General features: G+C 43.8%; 3 protein-coding genes across 3 annotated transcripts; 1 reads left to right on the top strand and 2 right to left on the bottom strand.

The window, feature by feature from the left end:
- Positions 1-936: 936 nt before the first annotated feature.
- On the bottom strand, positions 937-5,175 carry LOC140370926 (uncharacterized). Its single transcript, XM_072458212.1, has 3 exons — positions 5,118-5,175; positions 2,486-3,394; positions 937-2,402 (listed from the first exon to the last, which is right to left on the bottom strand). The coding sequence occupies exons 2-3, from the start codon at positions 3,183-3,185 to the stop codon at positions 2,338-2,340; spliced, it is 765 nt and encodes a 254-aa protein (XP_072314313.1). The 5' UTR covers positions 3,186-3,394; positions 5,118-5,175; the 3' UTR covers positions 937-2,337.
- Positions 5,176-6,219: 1,044 nt separating this feature from the next.
- On the top strand, positions 6,220-10,614 carry LOC140370575 (class I histocompatibility antigen, F10 alpha chain-like). The gene is made up of 6 exons (XM_072457757.1): positions 6,220-6,483; positions 6,617-6,892; positions 7,711-8,007; positions 9,376-9,474; positions 9,559-9,576; positions 10,448-10,614. Exons 1-6 carry the CDS (start codon positions 6,231-6,233, stop codon positions 10,489-10,491), a joined length of 987 nt encoding a protein of 328 aa, XP_072313858.1. The 5' UTR covers positions 6,220-6,230; the 3' UTR covers positions 10,492-10,614.
- A 5,736-nt stretch (positions 10,615-16,350) lies between these two features.
- Positions 16,351-20,608, bottom strand: LOC140371077 (uncharacterized). Its single transcript, XM_072458368.1, has 3 exons — positions 20,551-20,608; positions 17,915-18,823; positions 16,351-17,831 (listed from the first exon to the last, which is right to left on the bottom strand). The coding sequence occupies exons 2-3, from the start codon at positions 18,612-18,614 to the stop codon at positions 17,767-17,769; spliced, it is 765 nt and encodes a 254-aa protein (XP_072314469.1). The 5' UTR covers positions 18,615-18,823; positions 20,551-20,608; the 3' UTR covers positions 16,351-17,766.
- Positions 20,609-20,998: the final 390 nt, after the last annotated feature.

Here is a 20,998-nt window from a genome sequence, read left to right as displayed (position 1 = left end):
CCCCGTGGGGTAAGACCCGGCCACCAGGCGCTCGCCATGGAGCACCCATCCCAGGCCTGGCTCCAGGATGGGGCCCCGGTGACGCCGATCCGGGCGACGTGAACTGCCTTGATTGTGTCGTCGTCATAAGAGGCTTCTGAACCGATCTTTGTCTGACCCGTCACCTAGGACCTGTTTGCCTTGGGAGACCCTACCAGGGGCATGAAGCCCCCGACAACATAGCTCCCGGGATCATTCGGGCACTCAAACCCCTCCACCACGTTAAGGTGTCGGTTCAAGGAGGAGTCAACAACAAATCATGTCATATTAATGTGTTCAGTGCATCCATAAATCATCAACATTTACCTCTTAATAATTCAAACCTTTTAGGCCCATAATTTGTTACAACATCTAGAAAATAACCTTTAATTGAGTTACATCAGATTAAAACAACAGTCAAGTTTAGTAAATAAGCGCTTCATGTCAAACAGAGTCAGTTATTGAAATGACACTGATGTAACTCCTAAAACACACAAAGAACACACACTTTAAGACAGTTTCTCACGGCTATAAGTTCAAAACTCTCAAAAGCAGAAGAACCAAATGGAGAAAACAATGATAAACTGACTCTTGTTTGAATATTAAAAGAAGATGTGACTCATTTTGTACTAATTTGATGACGTGACCACACACTGAGAGACATTATATCACTAGTGTAGTCTAAATGTATTCTTTGCTTTTCCATTTCCATTGAAACGATCACATTTAAAACGGTGTGTGGCCAGGTACAGGTCAGAACAGATTCATGGCTCTGTAATATTGCATTGTAGTAATAATAATAAAGTTGGTCCGATGACTAGAGTCAGAAAGAGGAGAAAACAGCACGAGCTGGAGAAGCCAGAAGAACGACTGGAGCCACAGGTCAAGTTTACTTTGTTTATTGAACTCAATATTCAGTAGAAAACACAATGAAACCCCAATGTCCCATCTGAGCTCAGACGATGTCCTCTTCAGTCCCGCTCTGTGTCGTTCGTCCAATCAGAACTCCTGGACGTGTGGTTGGCTCCTCCCACACTCGTCTGTCCTCTTCTTCAGGTCAAATGTGAAGTCCAGATCCAAGGGCCACTAAAGCTGCCTCTGACTTACTTTATGGCCATATTATTATTATTATTATTCATGTTTGTGCTTTCACAACATCAACAATCATTTCTATCAATCATGTTCTTCAAAACATTTTTACAGTGCAGCTCATAATCATGGAATATGAAAGAAATAAAAGCAATTATCACAGTTCATATGTTCAACAACCGTCATGAAATAAAGCTCAATATGTCGAGTGCAGCAGCTTTAGATTGTTCCATTGATATGAAGCAGCAGCAAGAGAAAATCATATTCACATTTATTCATGTAAGAGTCAAGTTTGGAAAAAATAAAGCTTTGGAATAAACTCAAAACTATTAAATCTCTCACTCTTTTCCAGTGTAATATAACTAAGGACAGCGGTGATGTCACATTTTGAATTAAAACACTTTAGTGCAAAATAAGTTGAATTAAAATAGTTTTGCTTCAATGTTGCATTTAGTCTGTTTCCTGTCTTAAGTTCTCATGTCGCAGAGTTAAATAGTCTCTAAACTCACAGTAAGATGGGCCCCTGCTACATCACGGAGGGAAACCCTGTGCAATAACTCTTATGGAGTCTTAAAATATACTTTTGGTCTTATTTTGTCATCAGCCTGGTGTAACTTTAGTACTTTGGCAGCATCTAGAGGAGACTTTGAGAACTGCAGCTTTGTCAGGACAAACAGCTCCATTTGAATCTTTACACGTTTATCACGTTTGTTTGTAACGATGTTGGTCGTGTGAGTGTTAAACGTGGAGTTGTAGAAGGTGTTTCCTCCACAAAGTGTTAAAACTGTTAAACGCACAGATCCGAGTGGTTTCACGCACTTTTACCACAGCCACAAACTGAATCTGACAAGCCTGTTCACTGTGGTAAATGTCTAAGATAGGAGTTATTTCTGTGTTTTACATGAAGCTAGTCCCTCACATTTGTTTACTCGTTGCTATGGTGATGGCCACAGCGCAGTGACATAGCTGCGTTTTAACTGTCGCTGGAACTACTGCAAAACCAACACACGACAGTTAGTGTCAAACTCGTCATCGAGCGCGGCGTAAAGAACATTCACGCTCCGTATGCGCACGCTTACGGATTTTCATTACATTTGATGAATTTGTCTGACTGCTCAGGTGCGCCAGGACGACGGTGGTTATTCACCTGGGACGTCCCCAGGACACTTCGGCTGAGCCTGTCCAGAGCCTCCCTCTTGGTGCTGCTGTAGGTGCACAGGTTCTCCCCCCTCACAGCCTCCTCATCAGGCCGTCCAGGAGATAGGCCTGGAAGTGCACGTCACTGGCACTTGTCCCTGGTTAAAACAAACAAAGAACATTTACATCATCAATTCAGATTGAAAATAAGAGAAAACTTTGCCTAAAAGTGATGACCCACCGGGAATGAAGCGGTTAAGGTGGAGGTGGAAGGACTCCAGGGAGGTGCAGCCGCGGGCGCAGCGATAGGTGCTGAGCTCCACACCTCCCTTCTTCAGGCTGCCTGTCCTCATGTACAGGGAGACGCCCTGAGGGTCCTGGATACAGGCAATGTGCCTCTGCTGGTCCTTCCAGATCTGCTGGATGTGCTCATGGTCCAGCAGTGGAACACCCAGCATGTCCCGCCCTGCATCACTGTCCAGCTCATCGATGAGCGCCTTGATCTCCCTGGTGGTCACCTCCACTCCCCTCGTCCTCCTCTTGCAGTGCAGCGCCAGCTCCCTCCTGCTGATCCGCTTATTGATGGCCGCCTCCGCCACAGCTCCCATCCCCGCGGCCAGGAGCTCCTCCTGCTTTGCCCGGCGCAGAGCTGCCACATCCTCCTGGTCCCACTCGAAGATGCAGCTCGAGAGCCGAGCCATGAAAAGTCCGTAGAGCGGATGAGCCTCCGAGTTGACTCCAGCGGCGAAACGCTGCATGAAGTGCCAGATGTCGAGGCGAACTTGGAGCTCATCCCACTCTAGGAACATGGCTCTGACCTGGGACTGACCGTGGGGGCTGCAGCAGTGTCTGTCCACGTACATGACGGCAGGTGGAGCCAGCGGGAGGAGCAGAAGTGGAGGTCTCTCTGGCTGCATCAGAAGTCGTCCTCTGCAGCACATACTGACTGAAGAGGGCCATGTTGGTGCTGAACCTGTTTCAAGTGATGAGGTCCTGGTCCTCACACACCTCCTTCATGGACCTGAAGGCCCCTGACCTCCTCCAGCAGACCCCCGGTCTCCTCTGAGCCTCCAGCCACAAACCATCTGGAGCTCGCAGTGGTCCAGCTCCAGGAACAGAAGCTCGGCTGTAAACAGGCTCTGCACATGATCTGAGAGAAACACAAACAGAGAAGTGCATTTAGAGACTTTTACAAGACCATCATCACAATGCTTCATATAAAAACTCACCTTTGTCATTTTACTGTTTATTTCATCTGGTTTTGTATAAAAGACTGATTTAAAATTATGACATTTGTACTTTTTACTTTTACTTAAGTACAATTTTGGCAGCAGAACTTGTACTTGTGACTGAGTACACTTTTAGCCATGTAACAGTGTTTTTACTTCAGTACAAATACTCAGGACTCTTACTCTTTCCACCACAACTTTGCTTCTGAAGTATTTGAATTGGCCGTGGCTACAGAATACAGAAAATAATCAAAAGTAGCCTCATGGCTAACCTAACCCTAACCGTGACCTTAACCCGGCGCGGTCAAATAGCGCAGCAGTTTCACGAGCCGCGGCACAACCACCACAACTAGTTCCGTGCGTCCCAGCGTCCCCACCACGCCCCGCCCCCCGTCCCCGTCCCGTCCCCGCCCCCCGACCCCGCCCCCCGTCCCCGTCCCGTCCCCGCCCCCCGACCCCGCCCCCCGTCCCCGTCCCGACCCCGCCCCCCGTAGATCCAGACCGTGTGGCACTCACCTCATTCTTTTATTGCTCGTGCAAGTGAAAACCTCATTATTCTGCCTCCGTTTTTACAGAAAGAAACACCTCTGAAAACTTCTACAATGGATTTGGTCTCTTTTCTTGTAGCAGTCTGGTTTATACCCGGCGCAGAATCAGGTGAGGAAACTCATTTATCTTGTAGAAAAAGGTTCAGTTGTATCATTTTTTTTACTGGGTCCAGATGATACAACTGAACTTTTTCCTACAATAGAACACTTCAGGACGAATAACTGATTACACCGACTGTAACATGCCTCGTAATAAATACACATGAATGATCTGTGTTTAGCACCAACTAATAACATGAGCTTTGGTTACACAAAACGCAACAATTGTGCTTTAATGCAACGTAAAACCTCTTGTGCCTCTTCAGAGGGGCAGCTACTACAAGAAACCGATCGCGTTGATTGTGCTCAGTGATAACTTTCTTTTCCTCCCGTTTGACCGTCTTTTTCTGTCTTGTCTGCCCTAACGCATCACGCTAATGGACAGGACAAGTCCATTATTTTGAAGAGTTTGCACTCGCTAAAACTCTCTAAAAATGTGACTTCCAAATTTACATTGAAATGTTTTGTCAAAAGAAAATACACAATTGGTTCTTTACACAGTCATTTATCTTGTGTTTTTACACGTCACGTGGGTCAGTTTAAATGTAATTTAATTGTATGAAAGTTCTGTTACTTTGTTTTTTCAGTTGTCGAGTTAAACTGCGTTGCACACCAGGTACATTCACATCTGTGGCACACGCCCGCAACGCGGAAAACTAGCACGGAGCGGAACCGACCAAACGTGGACGAGGCGGGACACAGCGGGACACAGCGGGACACAGCGAGACACAGCGGGACACAGCGGGACACAGGAGCTACAATAAGACTCGTATCAATATAACGGAAACATGGGTCGAATAAAGCTAACATGGGATATCATAGTTTAACACGAAAATCACCGCAATAAACGAAATGTCCGCGCGAAACGTCGCCTGTGTGAGGCCCTCGAAGCGACGGTTTAGGCAAGGAACCAATGGGATACTTGCATAATGTTATACTTTACGGTGCTGCATCCATAGTAATCAATTCAAATAGTCCAATATAAGCGAATATTTACCCCTCATATCTGTGAAGGACGGAGAGCCCAACCAGACCAACGCAGCACAAACCCGGAAACTGCAACAGTGTCGACACTAGATCATACACTTCCAACTCACGGAAGTCCCAATTTGGAAGTTACAGAATCCAATATGTGAGGTATATTTTCTGTCTTGCAGCGGTAAATTTTCAGATCTAATGGCCCAGCTCCATTTTAGAGGTTTTTGGTTCGACTCCCGCTCCTTTAATTTTTTTGTGTTTAACTTTTTTTATCTTATAGATTGCACAGTCTAGTTTGTTACATTTGTTTCACTCGTCTCGTAACTACTATAACAACGTGGGGTTAAGGGTTAAATACACTACGTGTGAAGTGGAACAGACTGACAATGAAAAAAAGCTTTTTAGAGAGAGAAAATTATTGCCTGAGCTGTATCAGTGGGACCGAATTCGTCACTTCCGTGAGTTATGAGTGTATGATCTAGTGCTGATCATCGTGGACGTCGTTGTCTAATGGCAGTTGGCCCCGCTCTCAGGGAACGAGCAGATGGCGCACGCGCACTGCCACATTATGGCAGAATCAGAAAAGGTTTAATGTCATTTGTCAATGAAGAGAATTCACAGACATAAGAACTTGTCCTGGTGATTCGGTGCAACACAAACAACAAAACATTGAACACTGAATACAAAATGCCATGATATGTACATAATATAGGGTACAACTAAAAATAGGCTTTATGTACACAAAATGTACAGTTGAGTTACAGATGTAGAAAGTGAACAGTGAGAGATAAAATGATGGTTAAAGTGTTTAAGAAGTGTTCATGAGTCCAGTAACAGAGGAAAGAAACTGTTCTTGTGGAGGAGGTTCTGCTCCAGATGGATGGAAGTATTTTCTTGATTATTATTGAATAATTAGATGTATTAATACATCTAATCAACTTTGAAAGAACATTAAAGTTAAGGAGCAAAAGCAGCGTTTGATTCATTTAAAGCAGAAAATTATAAAACCTACATTTGTTATTATTTGTTGTTATTGAAAAATCTATGTTCTTTTGTGATGTGTAAGATTAGTTTAATTCTGTATTTTCAACTAAAATGACAATGTTTTTCTTTCGCAGTGACTCACTCTCTGATGTATTTTCAAACTTTTTCAAATGGTGTGAAAAACTTCCCAGAATACATTTCTGCTGGTTATGTGGATGGGCTCCAGATCGATCATTATGACAGTGACACAAAAAGAGCAGAGCCTAAACAGGAGTGGATGAAGAAGATCACAGAGTATGATCCTCAGTACTGGAAGAAAGAGACTCGGATCGGTTTAATTAATTATCATTTGTTCAAAGACAACACTGAAATAGTAAAACGCCGCCTCAACCAGACTGAAGGTTTGTCTGATTTCACTTTTTACTCCTCATCTTAGGAAGTTTCCTGTTTTATTAAACATATTGTATTAACATTAGTTTTATCAGTACAGTATTATATGATAAAAATCATCTTAAACCCTCTCTTTTGTTTCAGGCTCTCACATTCACCAGAAGATGTCCGGCTGTGAATGGAACGATGAGACTAATGAGATAAATGGATATTATCAGTTTGGTTTTGATGGAGACGACTTTATCACCTTTGACCTGGAGACTGAGACTTTTGTGGCTCCGAGACCAGAAGCTTTCATCACTAAACACAAGTGGGAGAAGAATGGAGAAGTTTATCGAGTGAAACACTACATCATCCACCAGTGTGTCCAGTATCTGAAGAAACACCTGCGAAATGGCCAGAGCGTTCTCCTGAGGAAAGGTGACATGTTACAAACATCAACTTAAACAAAACAACTGCTTTGACAGGTTCAATAGAACAATCTATATGTTTATCATGGTTAAAACTGTCATTTAAAATAGTGTTTTATTACAAACACATTCAACATCAATGTTTTCTAAATTCTAGATGTTATCGTTGAATGTTTGAGCTGCAGTTTAGAAGTGATATAAATATAATAATGTTGTAAAAGTTGTTTTGGAGTTTTGCAAAATTAAGTATGTTTCAAATAACAAGGATAAACAGAAAATAGATCTGATCATATTTATTGAAAGTGTTATGTTAATATTAAAAAAGATTTAAAAAGTGACATTTTTTACTTTTATCATTTATTTATTGTGCAATATTTGAACCTCTACCAAGATTTTTCTGAATACATTTTTAGACACTTATTATTGTTAGAAAACTGAGAGGTTTTTTAAAATCAATGTTACCAACTCTTTTCAGTTTATTATTTACCTGATAAAAAAAGTAATCAATGGAAGTAGAAAAGAGCAATATAAAAGTTTGGATAAAACTAAGCTGGGATTAACCTCATGTTTTTGAAGCGTAAATAACATTTTGAGGCTAGAAAACAACATCCTTTGTAAAAATAAATATAAAGCAAATTAACTGACCCTGACAATTCGACTCAAAATAAAGACTTAAAACCATGTTTGGATCTGAAGTCTGTTACTGTGTTTAGGGCTTCTTCATTTCACCTGCACTGAGCTTTTGAAGACTGATGATAATACTTTGAACTTGAGCATTATAATCCAGGTGAACTCTGTGATTGAGCCTGTGTCTTGTGCCTGCTCTAGAGCTCCCCCTGGTGTCCTTCCTGCAGAAGTCTCCCTCGGCCCCCGTCACCTGCCACGCCACAGGCTTCTACCCCGACAGAGCTATGCTGTTCTGGACCAAAGACGGAGACGAGCTGCACGAGGACGTGGACCCCGGGGAGATACTGCCCAACCACGACGGGACTTTCCAGATGAGTGTGGACCTGGACGTGTCCTCTGTCCCACCTGAGGACTGGGGCCGCTACGAGTGCATATTTCAGATGTCCGGAGTGGAAGACATCCCCAACACGCTGCACCCGGACAAGATCAGGACCAACGGTGTCAACGGTGTCAACGGTGTCAACGGTGTCAACGGTGTCAACGGTGAGCACTTTAATGTCACTCACAGTGAGGTCAGGGCATTAATCACATCTGTGTCTTTTTAATCTCCTGTAGCGTTTGAGGATCTTTGTTTTCAGCAGCTTTAGTTTGTTCTACAAATCATACATTTTTTTCTGCCTTTGTTTTTGGCCGAGGCGACAGCAATTATAATTTTTTATAATCTTAACATATTGTGGTCCATTAATAGTTCCTTTGACCAGAACAAATCTGCCATCTTTATCTTTGTGTTCAAAACTCTGATCAACATACAACACACAAACATATGAACTACAACAGCTGAACACAATAGAACAAACAAAATGTAGAAAAAGAGCTCATGCCAGAGCCCACAGACCGATCCAATAAGAGATCAGAGGGAGGAGGGATGATCATCCTCTAGCTAAAAAAGGCCCTCATTTTTCACTTGGACATTCACAAACCAATGTTGGAACACACTGGCCCACATTGGTCAGATACTCACACGTCTCCAGTAAAGTCCAGGTCACTTTCATTGCAATAAAGAAAAATAAAGGGGGAGAATGTCAGACCAAATCCAGTCTTTAAGTGGCAAATGCCAACTCCTCTTCTGTTGTAGTGAATCTTTTTATTTTTCCATTCACATTGACCCTCAGTGTATTCCACGTTCTTCTCTCTCAGGCCGAGCTTCACCGGATCAAAAGCTTTATGTTTCTTGACCACTTGTGCTGTAGTAGTTGTTAAAGAAAGAGACCTGGGGTTTGGATGATCCAAATTGTCCCACGGTGAGACGTCTGGATGTCAAATGGTTTGTCAATTCTGCCACTTTGGTTTGTAAAGTAGAGACGTGTCCCTCAGGTCAGAGACCTCCTCCTCGACCGCTGTGGCTCGGGTGTCCAGCTCGCCATTCTTGGATTTCAAATCATGTATTTCCACCATCTTTGTGTCCACTCTTTGTAATCTTGTCAGTAATCTCCTGTAAAGCCGCCATAATCACCAGGTCTATCCTGCACCGAGTCTCCTCCACAGATGAATCTGATCTGGAGCTGGAGCCATGGCGTGGTATAGTCTGAGTGGCAGTGGAGCCTGAGCGTGCGGTGGCTGGTGCCACAATAGCAGTGCTAGCCTGGTTCTCTTGTCATTTCATTCTTGTTTTTCTTAGACAATAAAGACTGACACGTCATCATCCCGGAAGTCCTAGTTTTAATCTCAAATGTTTGATACTTTTGACAACTTTAACACTGTGACCGATCCTTTTCCAGCAAACAAACAAATAAATGTGTTGTGTCTAGATATTTAAGTCTGCATTTCAGTAGTTTTATAGTTTGATCTTGTTCTTTATTTTAACAGCCAAGAAGCTCACAGGCCTCATCGCTGGTGCAGTGACAGGTCTTGGTGTAGTTCTTCTTTCGGTCGCTGTTGTATTTGTTGTGTACAAAAGGTCCAAAGGTAAGATGAAATGTCATTTGTATAAAAATGGTTTTAAATTCGGCCCTAAAATGAAACTTAACATTTCATTGTCTTCTTTTTCAGCCATGTCTGTCCCTCCTCGTAAGTAACACATTTTAACATCTTTTACTGTACAACAATAAGACATAATATTTCAACTTCCTGTTTTATCGTACATAAAGTCACACGACACGTTTAGTTTTAAAACCAGTCGACAGGAGCCAACATCACAACTCTCTTTAAATCTCTTGGTCTGTTCATCACTGAGTCGACTTTGCAGCACTTTTTACAGTGTTGGAGTCCAAACTGTTCAAATACTCATCAATATCAACTTCAAGACTAAATATTCACTTCATGAAAATAACAGATACTTTGATTAAGAGATCATTTGTACTTCACAACAGTTGTTATATGTGATAAAATGTAAATATATGATTATATTTGTGTGTTAAAAGTTATCTGCATCATTAGCCTGGGGGGAGGGAAAGGCATGTTTTTCTAATAACATGTGCGAAGATGTGTAGAAGCAGCCGTGAGGAATGTTCCTCCCATCCTGGGGACCAGATGGGTAGAACATTCACCAAGGTTTTTATCTCTAAAGATAATACCAAAGAGTCGTAAAAGACAAGTGCCTTAATGTGAAGCTGACCAATGAGAAATGTGACCCGCCTTCTTTTCTATGTGTGATTTTAATAAAATGACTTGTAAGAGGGAGGAACGCTGAGAGTGATTTTGGAAAGTCGTTCAGGTTGCTTACAACATCTTGACTCGGCTAAGCCTTCCTCTCCCTTGCAAGCCACACAAAAGACTGACGTTTCTGTGCCGTTTAATATTCTAAGTTGAATTATTTTCTCTGACTGTTAAGTAATAGCATTGATTCATGTGTAATTTCTTGACATTATATTAATGTGCCTGATCTGTATTTATTACTCAATGGATCAATGTAACTGTGAAATGTTCATCTTCATTTCAGCTCCAGATGAAGCAGAGCCTGAAACTCAAGGTGAGAAATTATAACTTCACTTTGATCTGCTTTGAGTGACAGGAGAGATGGGGCTGTGATTAGATCAGGATTTTGGAGTTTAATCTTAACCGTTGGAAACAAAAGGAGAAACCTGTATAAATGTACACACAGAGGCCATCACACTTATAATTAACATGAATATGACAAAACAGGTCCTTTTGATGTGAGTGTGTTCATGGGTTTACACTGTTCACTCTCCAACACTGAAGAGGATCATTATTGTAAAGTAGTTGTGCAATATTCTAGTTGTACATTGAGACTATTTTAACATTATGAGTCAAATAAAGGTTGAAGAATTGTGACTGAACGTGTCTAGAAAGAGAATGTTGTGTGTATTATTGTTGAAAATCAGAAATAGTTTGACATTTTATTGCAGTCATGTGTTTTAAAGTCTGTTTAGTCCAGAAAAAGATGAACAAAACACGACTCTGATTTTAATAAAGTTCCGTTTTTAGAACAACCACTGAATCCTGATCCAAAGTGACACGTGAGACGCTTTGAATGATCTGAAGAGACGAGCATTTTGTCTCAAGATTCATAATATTTTTGGCGTTTTTCCTGAACAGTTTATGACTTGTTTTCCAGTTTTAGCGTTGCAACACAAACAACAAAACATTGAACACTGAATACAAAATGGCATGATATGTACATAATATAGGGTAAAAATAGGCTTTATGTACACAAAATGTACAGTTGAGTTACAGATGTAGAAAGTGAACAGTGAGAGATAAAATGATGGTTAAAGTGTTTAAGAAGTGTTCATGAGTCCAGTAACAGAGGAAAGAAACTGTTCTTGTGGAGCAGGTTCTGGTCCAGATGGATGGAAGTATTTTCTTGATTATTATTGAATAATTAGATGTATTAATACATCTAATCAACTTTTAAAGAACATTTAAGTTAAGGAACAAAAGCAGCGTTTGATTCATTTAAAGCAGAAAATTATAAAATATATTTTTGTATTATTTATGTATTATTATATATATCTTTTTTATTATGTTATTTGTTGTTGTTATTGAAAAATCTATTTTGTTATTTTGTGATATGTCGGATTAGTTTTATTCAGAATTTTCAACCAAAATGACAATGTTTTTATTTCGCAGTGACTCACTCTCAAGTATTTTCAAACGAATGACACCGACAAAGTATTAATAGTTACATTTGTCTCATTGTATGTATAAATGTGTTTGTGTATTTATTCATTTTATGGTTTTATTTGTGTTTTGTTTCCCATGAGAAAGAAAAGTATTTGAATTTGTTCCTCAAATTTAATACAACACTTATGTTTTTTGGCTAATGCTACATTAATATCTCTTTCTGAAGTTAATTTGTAATTCATCACTTTTGAATCAATCAAATCAATGAAAGAAAGATGTATTAGTTTAATGTGTTTAATGAAATTGTGAATTACAGTATTGCACATAAAGTATTTTTCTATTACAAATATTAATCTAAAACTGCTGCCTTAATCTACTGCTGCCTAGAGTTAGAGAATACTTAATACTCTGTGGATGTATTTTGGATTTACTTTCAAATAAAAATAAGATAAGATAAGATATTCCTTTATTGTCCCACATGGGAAAATTTCATTGGTGCAACGCAGGTAGATACAGAGGTAGATACAGAAGAACAGATCACTTATAGGAAGTCTGAAAAACACTCTCAGTAGAAGATCTCCTATAAATAAATAAAAACTCCCATAGACAAATAAATACATAAATACATAAATACCATTGCATGTGATCACGACAGTAATTGCACATGAATATGTGTCACGACAGCACATAGATTGCACATGAATTGCACATGAATTCCAACAGCAATTGCACATATGACAGAATTGCACATCAGTATTAGGTCAGGTCAGTATTGCGAGTGTTCAGTACTAACAGTTTTTGTTATAAAGTCTGACAGCAGCAGGAAGGAAAGCCCTACGGAACCTTTCCTTCACTCATCGAGGGTGGATCAGTCTCTCACTGAAGCTGCTCTCCAGAGCGGACAGAGTGTCCTGCAGGGGGCGACACTCATGGTCCAGCATAGATGTGAATCTAGCCAGGACCCTCCTGTCCCCCACCTCCTGCACCGAGTCCAGAGCACAGCCCAGGACGGAGCTGGACTTCTTGATGACTCTGTCCAGCCTCTTCCTCTCCCTCTCTGTGATGCTGCTGCTCCAGCAGGCCACACCGTACAGGAGCTGATGCCACCACAGAGTCATAGAAGGTCTTCAGGAGTGGCCCTGTCACTCCAAAAGACCTGAGTCTCCTCAGGAGGTAGAGCCGACTCTGGCTCTTCCTGTATAGTGCGTCTGTGTTATGAGTCCAGTCCAGTTTGTGGTTCAGATGAACACCCAGGTACTTGTATGAGTCACTCTCTCAATGTCCCGTCCCTGGATGTTCACTGGTGAGGGGGCAGTGGGGTGGCGTCTGCGGAAATCCACCACCATCTCCTTGGTCTTCCCCGCGTTGATGAGGAGGTGGTTCCGCTGACACCAGTCCACAAAGTCCTGCGCCAGTCCTCTGTACTCCGCGTCATCGTCGTCCGTGATGAGTCCGATGATGGCAGAGTCGTCAGAGAACTTCTGCAGGACACAGCTGTCCGTGTCATGTCTGAAGTCTGCAGTGTAAAGGGTGAAGAGAAAGGGCGCGAGGACAGTGCCCTGGGGCGCCCCCACACTGCAGGTCCGAGTGTCAGACACACAGTCCCGTGCTCTCACAAACTGGGGTCGGTCTGTGAGGTAGTCCAGGATCCACTCTGCCAGGTCATACTCCACACCAGCCGTCTCCAGCTTGTCCCTCAGGAGCAGCGGCTGGATGGTGTTGAAGGCGCTGGAAAGATCGAAGAACAGAATCCTCACAGAGCTGCCAGGCTTTTCCAGGTGAGAGAGAGAGCAGTGCAGCAGGGAGATGACGGCGTCCTCCACTCCGATGCCAGACCGATATGCAAACTGCAGCGGGTCCATGGCTGAGCTCACGGTGGAGCGGAGGTGGTCCAGGACTAGCCGCTCCAGTGTCTTCATCAGGTGGGACGTGAGAGCCACTGGCCTGAAGCTGTTGAGGTCTTTGGGGCGCGGTGTCTTAGGCACAGGTACCAGACAGGAGGTCTTCCAGACCTGTGGTACCACCCTCAGCTTCAGGCTCATGTTGAAGACATGCTCCATAACTCCACACAGTTCATCTGCGCAGGACTTAAGGAGCCTGGGGCTGATGCCATCAGGTCCTGCTGCCTTCCTCACTTTAATCCTCTTCAGCTCACTCCTCACCTGTGCTGCTGTGACAGTCAGTGGTTGGCAGGGGGAATGTGTGCTGGGGGGATGGGTGAGTCCAGGCGAAGTGGGGAGCCGATGGTCCGGGACAGATAAGCGAAGAGGAACAGATGCAGGGCATTGTCCAGCTGTGGAAGAGGGAGCATGCAGCTGTGCAGGGGGAGGGGCGGGTGACCGATCAAACCTCAAGAAGTGAGCATTTAAATCATTCACCCACTGTAGATCCCCCTCTGTCTGGGCAGGGGGGATTTTGAAGCCCGAGATGGTTTTCAGGCTCCTCCACACTCCCTGAATGTTCTTTTGCTGCAGCTGCTCCTCCATCCTCCTCTTGTAGCCGGCCTCAGCCTGCCTGATCTTCCTCCTCAGCTCCTTCTGCACAGTCCTCAGCTCCTCCTTGTTCCCTGACCTGAAGGCTCTCTTCTTCTCCTTCAGCAGAGCCTTCAGTTCACGGTTAATCCATGGCTTGTTGTTTGGAAAACACCGCACCGTCCGGGAGGGAACAATGTTCTCAAAACAGAAGTTGATGTAGTCCGTGATGCACTCTGTGATGGTGTTGATGTCCTCCCCATGTGGGTCATAAAGCTCAGTCCCTCAGAGCCTCCTCGCTCTCAGCAGACCACATCCTCACCTCACGGGACACCACAGTTGGTAGAACAGAAGAGGGAGAAGCGTGGTTAAAGTCACCAGAGATGAGGAAGAGAGCCTGTGGATGCGGTGTTTGCAGCCTACAAGTGCAGGAGAGCAGTGCTTCACAAGCATTTTCAGCATTGGCAGACGGGGCCACATAGACTGCGATCAAAATCACATGTGAGAACTCCCGGGGCAGATAGTATGGCCTCATGCCAATAGCCAATAGTTCAATATCCTTGCTACATAGCTGCTCCTTCACTGTGCAGTGTTCGGGTTTGGACCAGCTCGTGTTCACATACACCGCCAGACCGCCTCCTCTTTTCTTCAAGCATTCTCTCGTTCTGTCCGCCCGCAGCAGATGAAAATTGTCCAAACCTACAATAGAGTCTGGCATTTCTGCTGTTAACCAGGTCTCTGTGAAAATCAAGACGCTGCTGTCCCTATAAATCCTCTGGGACCGCATGAGGCTCGCTATTTCCGTCATTTTATTTTGAAGGGACCTCACGTTACCCATGACTACGGCGGGAACCAACTTCCTGTTTGTCCCTCTCTTCTCTCGGAGTTACGTCCAGCCCGTCTGCCTCGTTGCGTTTTCCTTAGGATGTCCGCCGGGATAACGTGACGATCTCCGGGTAAGACGACTGTTCTCCGCAGTTTCATGAGTTCCTCCTTTGTGTAAACGCGGTACGGCGCCGGCCGGGGGGCGGGGCCGGAGATGGGGGACTCAGAGCCAAGACACATCGCAACGACACGACGAAAACACTCAATCCAGCCGAATAAAGTCAAAACAAGTTAATTTAAAGCGATTCCAGTGCGTGTCCCGATCGTTGGTGAAGTTCCTCTTTCATATAAACGTGTACATAAACGTGTACCAACGACACGCCGTACTTTAGCGCGGCCGGAGGGCGCGGGGGGGGGGGGGGGGCTGGTGGGCTCGCTCGGAGCTAGCTCACGTCACAACAACACAACGAACGCAACGAAAAACGCTACAAAATATAGGAGATAAAGCACAATAAGTGTGAGAAAGAAGAGAGAGCGTTTACACCGGGCTGCCAGCTGTACCAGCAGCGCCTTATGACGTATTATATGTAAATGTGTAACATGTACATTTGATAGTAATAGTGTTTTTTCCACATTTGAGCTCAGAATGTTCACATCAGTTCACGACAACTGGATCAACAGAGGCTTTTGAGGACGAGCTGCTGGACAAACGTGAAAAGTTGTTGGTTCAATTCCTGTTCAGGTCATTTGGCAAAGCACAGCGTTCACAATAACATCCTGAACGTGTCAGAACTTTATGTCTGGATAAGAGTCTCAACAAATCATGTCATATTAAATGTGTTCAGTGCATCCATAAATCATCAACATTTACCTCTTAATAATTCAAACCTTTTAGGCCCATAATTTGTTACAACATCTAGAAAATAACCTTTAATTGAGTTACATCAGATTAAAACAACAGTCAAGTTTAGTAAATAAGCGCTTCATGTCAAACAGAGTCAGTTATTGAAATGACACTGATGTAACTCCTAAAACACACAAAGAACACACACTTTAAGACAGTTTCTCACGGCTATAAGTTCAAAACTCTCAAAAGCAGAAGAACCAAATGGAGAAAACAATGATAAACTGACTCTTGTTTGAATATTAAAAGAAGATGTGACTCATTTTGTACTAATTTGATGACGTGACCACACACTGAGAGACATTATATCACTAGTGTAGTCTAAATGTATTCTTTGCTTTTCCATTTCCATTGAAACGATCACATTTAAAACGGTGTGTGGCCAGGTACAGGTCAGAACAGATTCATGGCTCTGTAATATTGCATTGTAGTAATAATAATAAAGTTGGTCCGATGACTAGAGTCAGAAAGAGGAGAAAACAGCACGAGCTGGAGAAGCCAGAAGAACGACTGGAGCCACAGGTCAAGTTTACTTTGTTTTATTGAACTCAATATTCAGTAGAAAACACAATGAAACCCCAATGTCCCATCTGAGCTCAGACGATGTCCTCTTCAGTCCCGCTCTGTGTCGTTCGTCCAATCAGAACTCCTGGACGTGTGGTTGGCTCCTCCCACACTCGTCTGTCCTCTTCTTCAGGTCAAATGTGAAGTCCAGATCCAAGGGCCACTAAAGCTGCCTCTGACTTACTTTATGGCCATATTATTATTATTATTATTCATGTTTGTGCTTTCACAACATCAACAATCATTTCTATCAATCATGTTCTTCAAAACATTTTTACAGTGCAGCTTATAATCATGGAATGTGAAAGAAATAAAAGCAATTATCACAGTTCATATGTTCAACAACCGTCATGAAATAAAGCTCAATATGTCGAGTGCAGCAGCTTTAGATTGTTCCATTGATATGAAGCAGCAGCAAGAGAAAATCATATTCACATTTATTCATGTAAGAGTCAAGTTTTGAAAAAATAAAGCTTTGGAATAAACCATAAACTATTAAATCTCTCACTCTTTTACAGTGTAATATAACTAAGGACAGCGGTGATGTCACATTTTGAATTAAAACACTTTAGTGCAAAATAAGTTGAATTAAAATAGTTTAGCTGATGTAGCTTTGCTTCAATGTTGCATTTAGTCTGTTTCCTGTCTTAAGTTCTCATGTCGCAGAGTTAAATAGTCTCTAAACTCACAGTAAGATGGGCCCCTGCTACATCACGGAGGGAAACCCTGTGCAATAACTCTTATGGAGTCTTAAAATATACTTTTAGTCTTATTTTGTCATCAGCCTGTTGTAACTTTAGTACTTTGGCAGCATCTAGAGGAGACTTTGAGAACTGCAGCTTTGTCAGGACAAACAGCTCCATTTGAATCTTTACACGTTTATCACGTTTGTTTGTAACGATGTTGGTCGTGTGAGTGTTAAACGTGGAGTTGTAGAAGGTGTTTCCTCCACAAAGTGTTAAAACTGTTAAACGCACAGATCCGAGTGGTTTCACGCACTTTTACCACAGCCACAAACTGAATCTGACAAGCCTGTTCACTGTGGTAAATGTCTAAGATAGGAGTTATTTCTGTGTTTTACATGAAGCTAGTCCCTCACATTTGTTTACTCGTTGCTATGGTGATGGCCACAGCGCAGTGACATAGCTGCGTTTTAACTGTCGCTGGAACTACTGCAAAACCAACACACGACAGTTAGTGTCAAACTCGTCATCGAGCGCGGCGTAAAGAACATTCACGCTCCGTATGCGTACGCTTACGGATTTAGTTTACATTTGACAAATTTGTCTGACTGCTCAGGTGCGCCAGGACGACGGTGGTTATTCACCAGGGACGTCCCCAGGACACTTCGGCTGAGCCTGTCCAGAGCCTCCCTCTTGGTGCTGCTGTAGGTGCACAGGTTCTCCCCCCTCACAGCCTCCTCATCAGGCCGTCCAGGAGATAGGCCTGGAAGTGCACGTCACTGGCACTTGTCCCTGGTTAAAACAAACAAAGAACATTTACATCATCAATTCAGACTGAAAATAAGAGAAAACTTTGCCTAAAAGTGATGACCCACCGGGAATGAAGCGGTTCAGGTGGAGGTGGAAGGACTCCAGGGAGGTGCAGCCGCGGGCGCAGCGATAGGTGCTGAGCTCCACACCTCCCTTCTTCAGGCTGCCTGTCCTCATGTACAGGGAGACGCCCTGAGGGTCCTGGATACAGGCAATGTGCCTCTGCTGGTCCTTCCAGATCTGCTGGATGTGCTCATGGTCCAGCAGTGGAACACCCAGCATGTCCCGCCCTGCATCACTGTCCAGCTCATCGATGAGCGCCTTGATCTCCCTGGTGGTCACCTCCACTCCCCTCGTCCTCCTCTTGCAGTGCAGCGCCAGCTCCCTCCTGCTGATCCGCTTATTGATGGCCGCCTCCGCCACAGCTCCCATCCCCGCGGCCAGGAGCTCCTCCTGCTTTGCCCGGCGCAGAGCTGCCACATCCTCCTGGTCCCACTCGAAGATGCAGCTCGAGAGCCGAGCCATGAAAAGTCCGTAGAGCGGATGAGCCTCCGAGTTGACTCCAGCGGCGAAACGCTGCATGAAGTGCCAGATGTCGAGGCGAACTTGGAGCTCATCCCACTCTAGGAACATGGCTCTGACCTGGGACTGACCGTGGGGGCTGCAGCAGTGTCTGTCCACGTACATGACGGCAGGTGGAGCCAGCGGGAGGAGCAGAAGTGGAGGTCTCTCTGGCTGCATCAGAAGTCGTCCTCTGCAGCACATACTGACTGAAGAGGGCCATGTTGGTGCTGAACCTGTTTCAAGTGATGAGGTCCTGGTCCTCACACACCTCCTTCATGGACCTGAAGGCCCCTGACCTCCTCCAGCAGACCCCCGGTCTCCTCTGAGCCTCCAGCCACAAACCATCTGGAGCTCGCAGTGGTCCAGCTCCAGGAACAGAAGCTCGGCTGTAAACAGGCTCTGCACATGATCTGAGAGAAACACAAACAGAGAAGTGCATTTAGAGACTTTTACAAGACCATCATCACAATGCTTCATATAAAAACTCACCTTTGTCATTTTACTGTTTATTTCATCTGGTTTTGTATAAAAGACTGATTTAAAATTATGACATTTGTACTTTTTACTTTTACTTAAGTACAATTTTGGCAGCAGAACTTGTACTTGTGACTGAGTACACTTTTAGCCATGTAACAGTGTTTTTACTTCAGTACAAATACTCAGGACTCTTACTCTTTCCACCACAACTTTGCTTCTGAAGTATTTGAATTGGCCGTGGCTACAGAATACAGAAAATAATCAAAAGTAGCCTCATGACTAACCTAACCCTAACCGTGACCTTAACCCGGCGCGGTCAAATAGCGCAGCAGTTTCACGAGCCGCGGCACAACCACCACAACTAGTTCCGTGCGTCCCAGCGTCCCCACCACGCCCCGTCCCCGCCCCCCGACCCCGCCCCCCGTCCCCGCCCCCCGACCCCGCCCCCCGTCCCCGTCCCGACCCCGCCCCCCGTCCCCGTCCCGACCCCGCCCCCCGTAGATCCAGACCGTGTGGCACTCACCTCATTCTTTTATTGCTCGTGCAAGTGAAAACCTCATTATTCTGCCTCCGTTTTTACAGAAAGAAACACCTCTGAAAACTTCTACAATGGATTTGGTCTCTTTTCTTGTAGCAGTCTGGTTTATACCCGGCGCAGAATCAGGTGAGGAAACTCATTTATCTTGTAGAAAAAGGTTCAGTTGTATCATCTGTTTTACTGGGTCCAGATGATACAACTGAACTTTTTCCTACAATAGAACACTTCAGGACGAATAACTGATTACACCGACTGTAACATGCCTCGTAATAAATACACATGAATGATCTGTGTTTAGCACCAACTAATAACATGAGCTTTGGTTACACAAAACGCAACAATTGTGCTTTAATGCAACGTAAAACCTCTTGTGCCTCTTCAGAGGGGCAGCTACTACAAGAAACCGATCGCGTTGATTGTCTCAGTGATAACTTTCTTTTTCTCCCGTTTGACCGTCTTTTTCTGTCTTGTCTGCCCTAACGCATCACGCTAATGGACAGGACAAGTCCATTATTTTGAAGAGTTTGCACTCGCTAAAACTCTCTAAAAATGTGACTTCCAAATTTACATTGAAATGTTTTGTCAAAAGAAAATACACAATTGGTTCTTTACACAGTCATTTATCTTGTGTTTTTACACGTCACGTGGGTCAGTTTAAATGTAATTTAATTGTATGAAAGTTCTGTTACTTTGTTTTTTCAGTTGTCGAGTTAAACTGCGTTGCACACCAGGTACATTCACATCTGTGGCACACGCCCGCAACGCGGAAAACTAGCACGGAGCGGAACCGACCAAACGTGGACGAGGCGGGACACAGCGGGACACAGCGGGACACAGCGAGACACAGCGGGACACAGCGGGACACAGCGGGACACAGGAGCTACAATAAGACTCGTATCAATATAACGGAAACATGGGTCGAATAAAGCTAACATGGGATATCATAGTTTAACACGAAAATCACCGCAATAAACGAAATGTCCGCGCGAAACGTCGCCTGTGTGAGGCCCTCGAAGCGACGGTTTAGGCAAGGAACCAATGGGATACTTGCATAATGTTATACTTTACGGTGCTGCATCCATAGTAATCAATTCAAATAGTCCAATATAAGCGAATATTTACCCCTCATATCTGTGAAGGACGGAGAGCCCAACCAGACCAACGCAGCACAAACCCGGAAACTGCAACAGTGTCGACACTAGATCATACACCTCCAACTCACGGAAGTCCCAATTTGGAAGTTACAGAATCCAATATGTGAGGTATATTTTCTGTCTTGCAGCGGTAAATTTTCAGATCTAATGGCCCAGCTCCATTTTAGAGGTTTTTGGTTCGACTCCCGCTCCTTTAATTTTTTTGTGTTTAACTTTTTTTATCTTATAGATTGCACAGTCTAGTTTGTTACATTTGTTTCACTCGTCTCGTAACTACTATAACAACGTGGGGTTAAGGGTTAAATACACTACGTGTGAAGTGGAACAGACTGACAATGAAAAAAAGCTTTTTAGAGAGAGAAAATTATTGCCTGAGCTGTATCAGTGGGACCGAATTCGTCACTTCCGTGAGTTAT

The sequence above is a fragment of the Eucyclogobius newberryi genome, unplaced genomic scaffold, assembly GCF_026437365.1.
Source record: "Eucyclogobius newberryi isolate DKJ021-1_F unplaced genomic scaffold, fEucNew1.0.hap1 SCAF_21, whole genome shotgun sequence".
NCBI lineage: Eukaryota > Metazoa > Chordata > Actinopteri > Gobiiformes > Gobiidae > Eucyclogobius > Eucyclogobius newberryi.
This window is presented reverse-complemented; position numbering and strand designations above follow the sequence as displayed.

Bases quoted from the DNA above. Each gene is read 5' to 3' on its own strand.
- LOC140370926 (XM_072458212.1), bottom strand. From the start codon at position 3,185: ATGTGCTGCAGAGGACGACTTCTGATGCAGCCAGAGAGACCTCCACTT. The intron at 2,403-2,485 runs GTGGGTCATCAC...TGTTTTAACCAG, and splicing joins CCTTAACCGCTTCATTCCCG to GGACAAGTGCCAGTGACGTG.
- LOC140370575 (XM_072457757.1), top strand. From the start codon at position 6,231: ATGTATTTTCAAACTTTTTCAAATGGTGTGAAAAACTTCCCAGAATAC. The intron at 6,484-6,616 runs GTTTGTCTGATT...CTTTTGTTTCAG, and splicing joins CCGCCTCAACCAGACTGAAG to GCTCTCACATTCACCAGAAG. The intron at 6,893-7,710 runs GTGACATGTTAC...TGCCTGCTCTAG, and splicing joins GAGCGTTCTCCTGAGGAAAG to AGCTCCCCCTGGTGTCCTTC.
- LOC140371077 (XM_072458368.1), bottom strand. From the start codon at position 18,614: ATGTGCTGCAGAGGACGACTTCTGATGCAGCCAGAGAGACCTCCACTT. The intron at 17,832-17,914 runs GTGGGTCATCAC...TGTTTTAACCAG, and splicing joins CCTGAACCGCTTCATTCCCG to GGACAAGTGCCAGTGACGTG.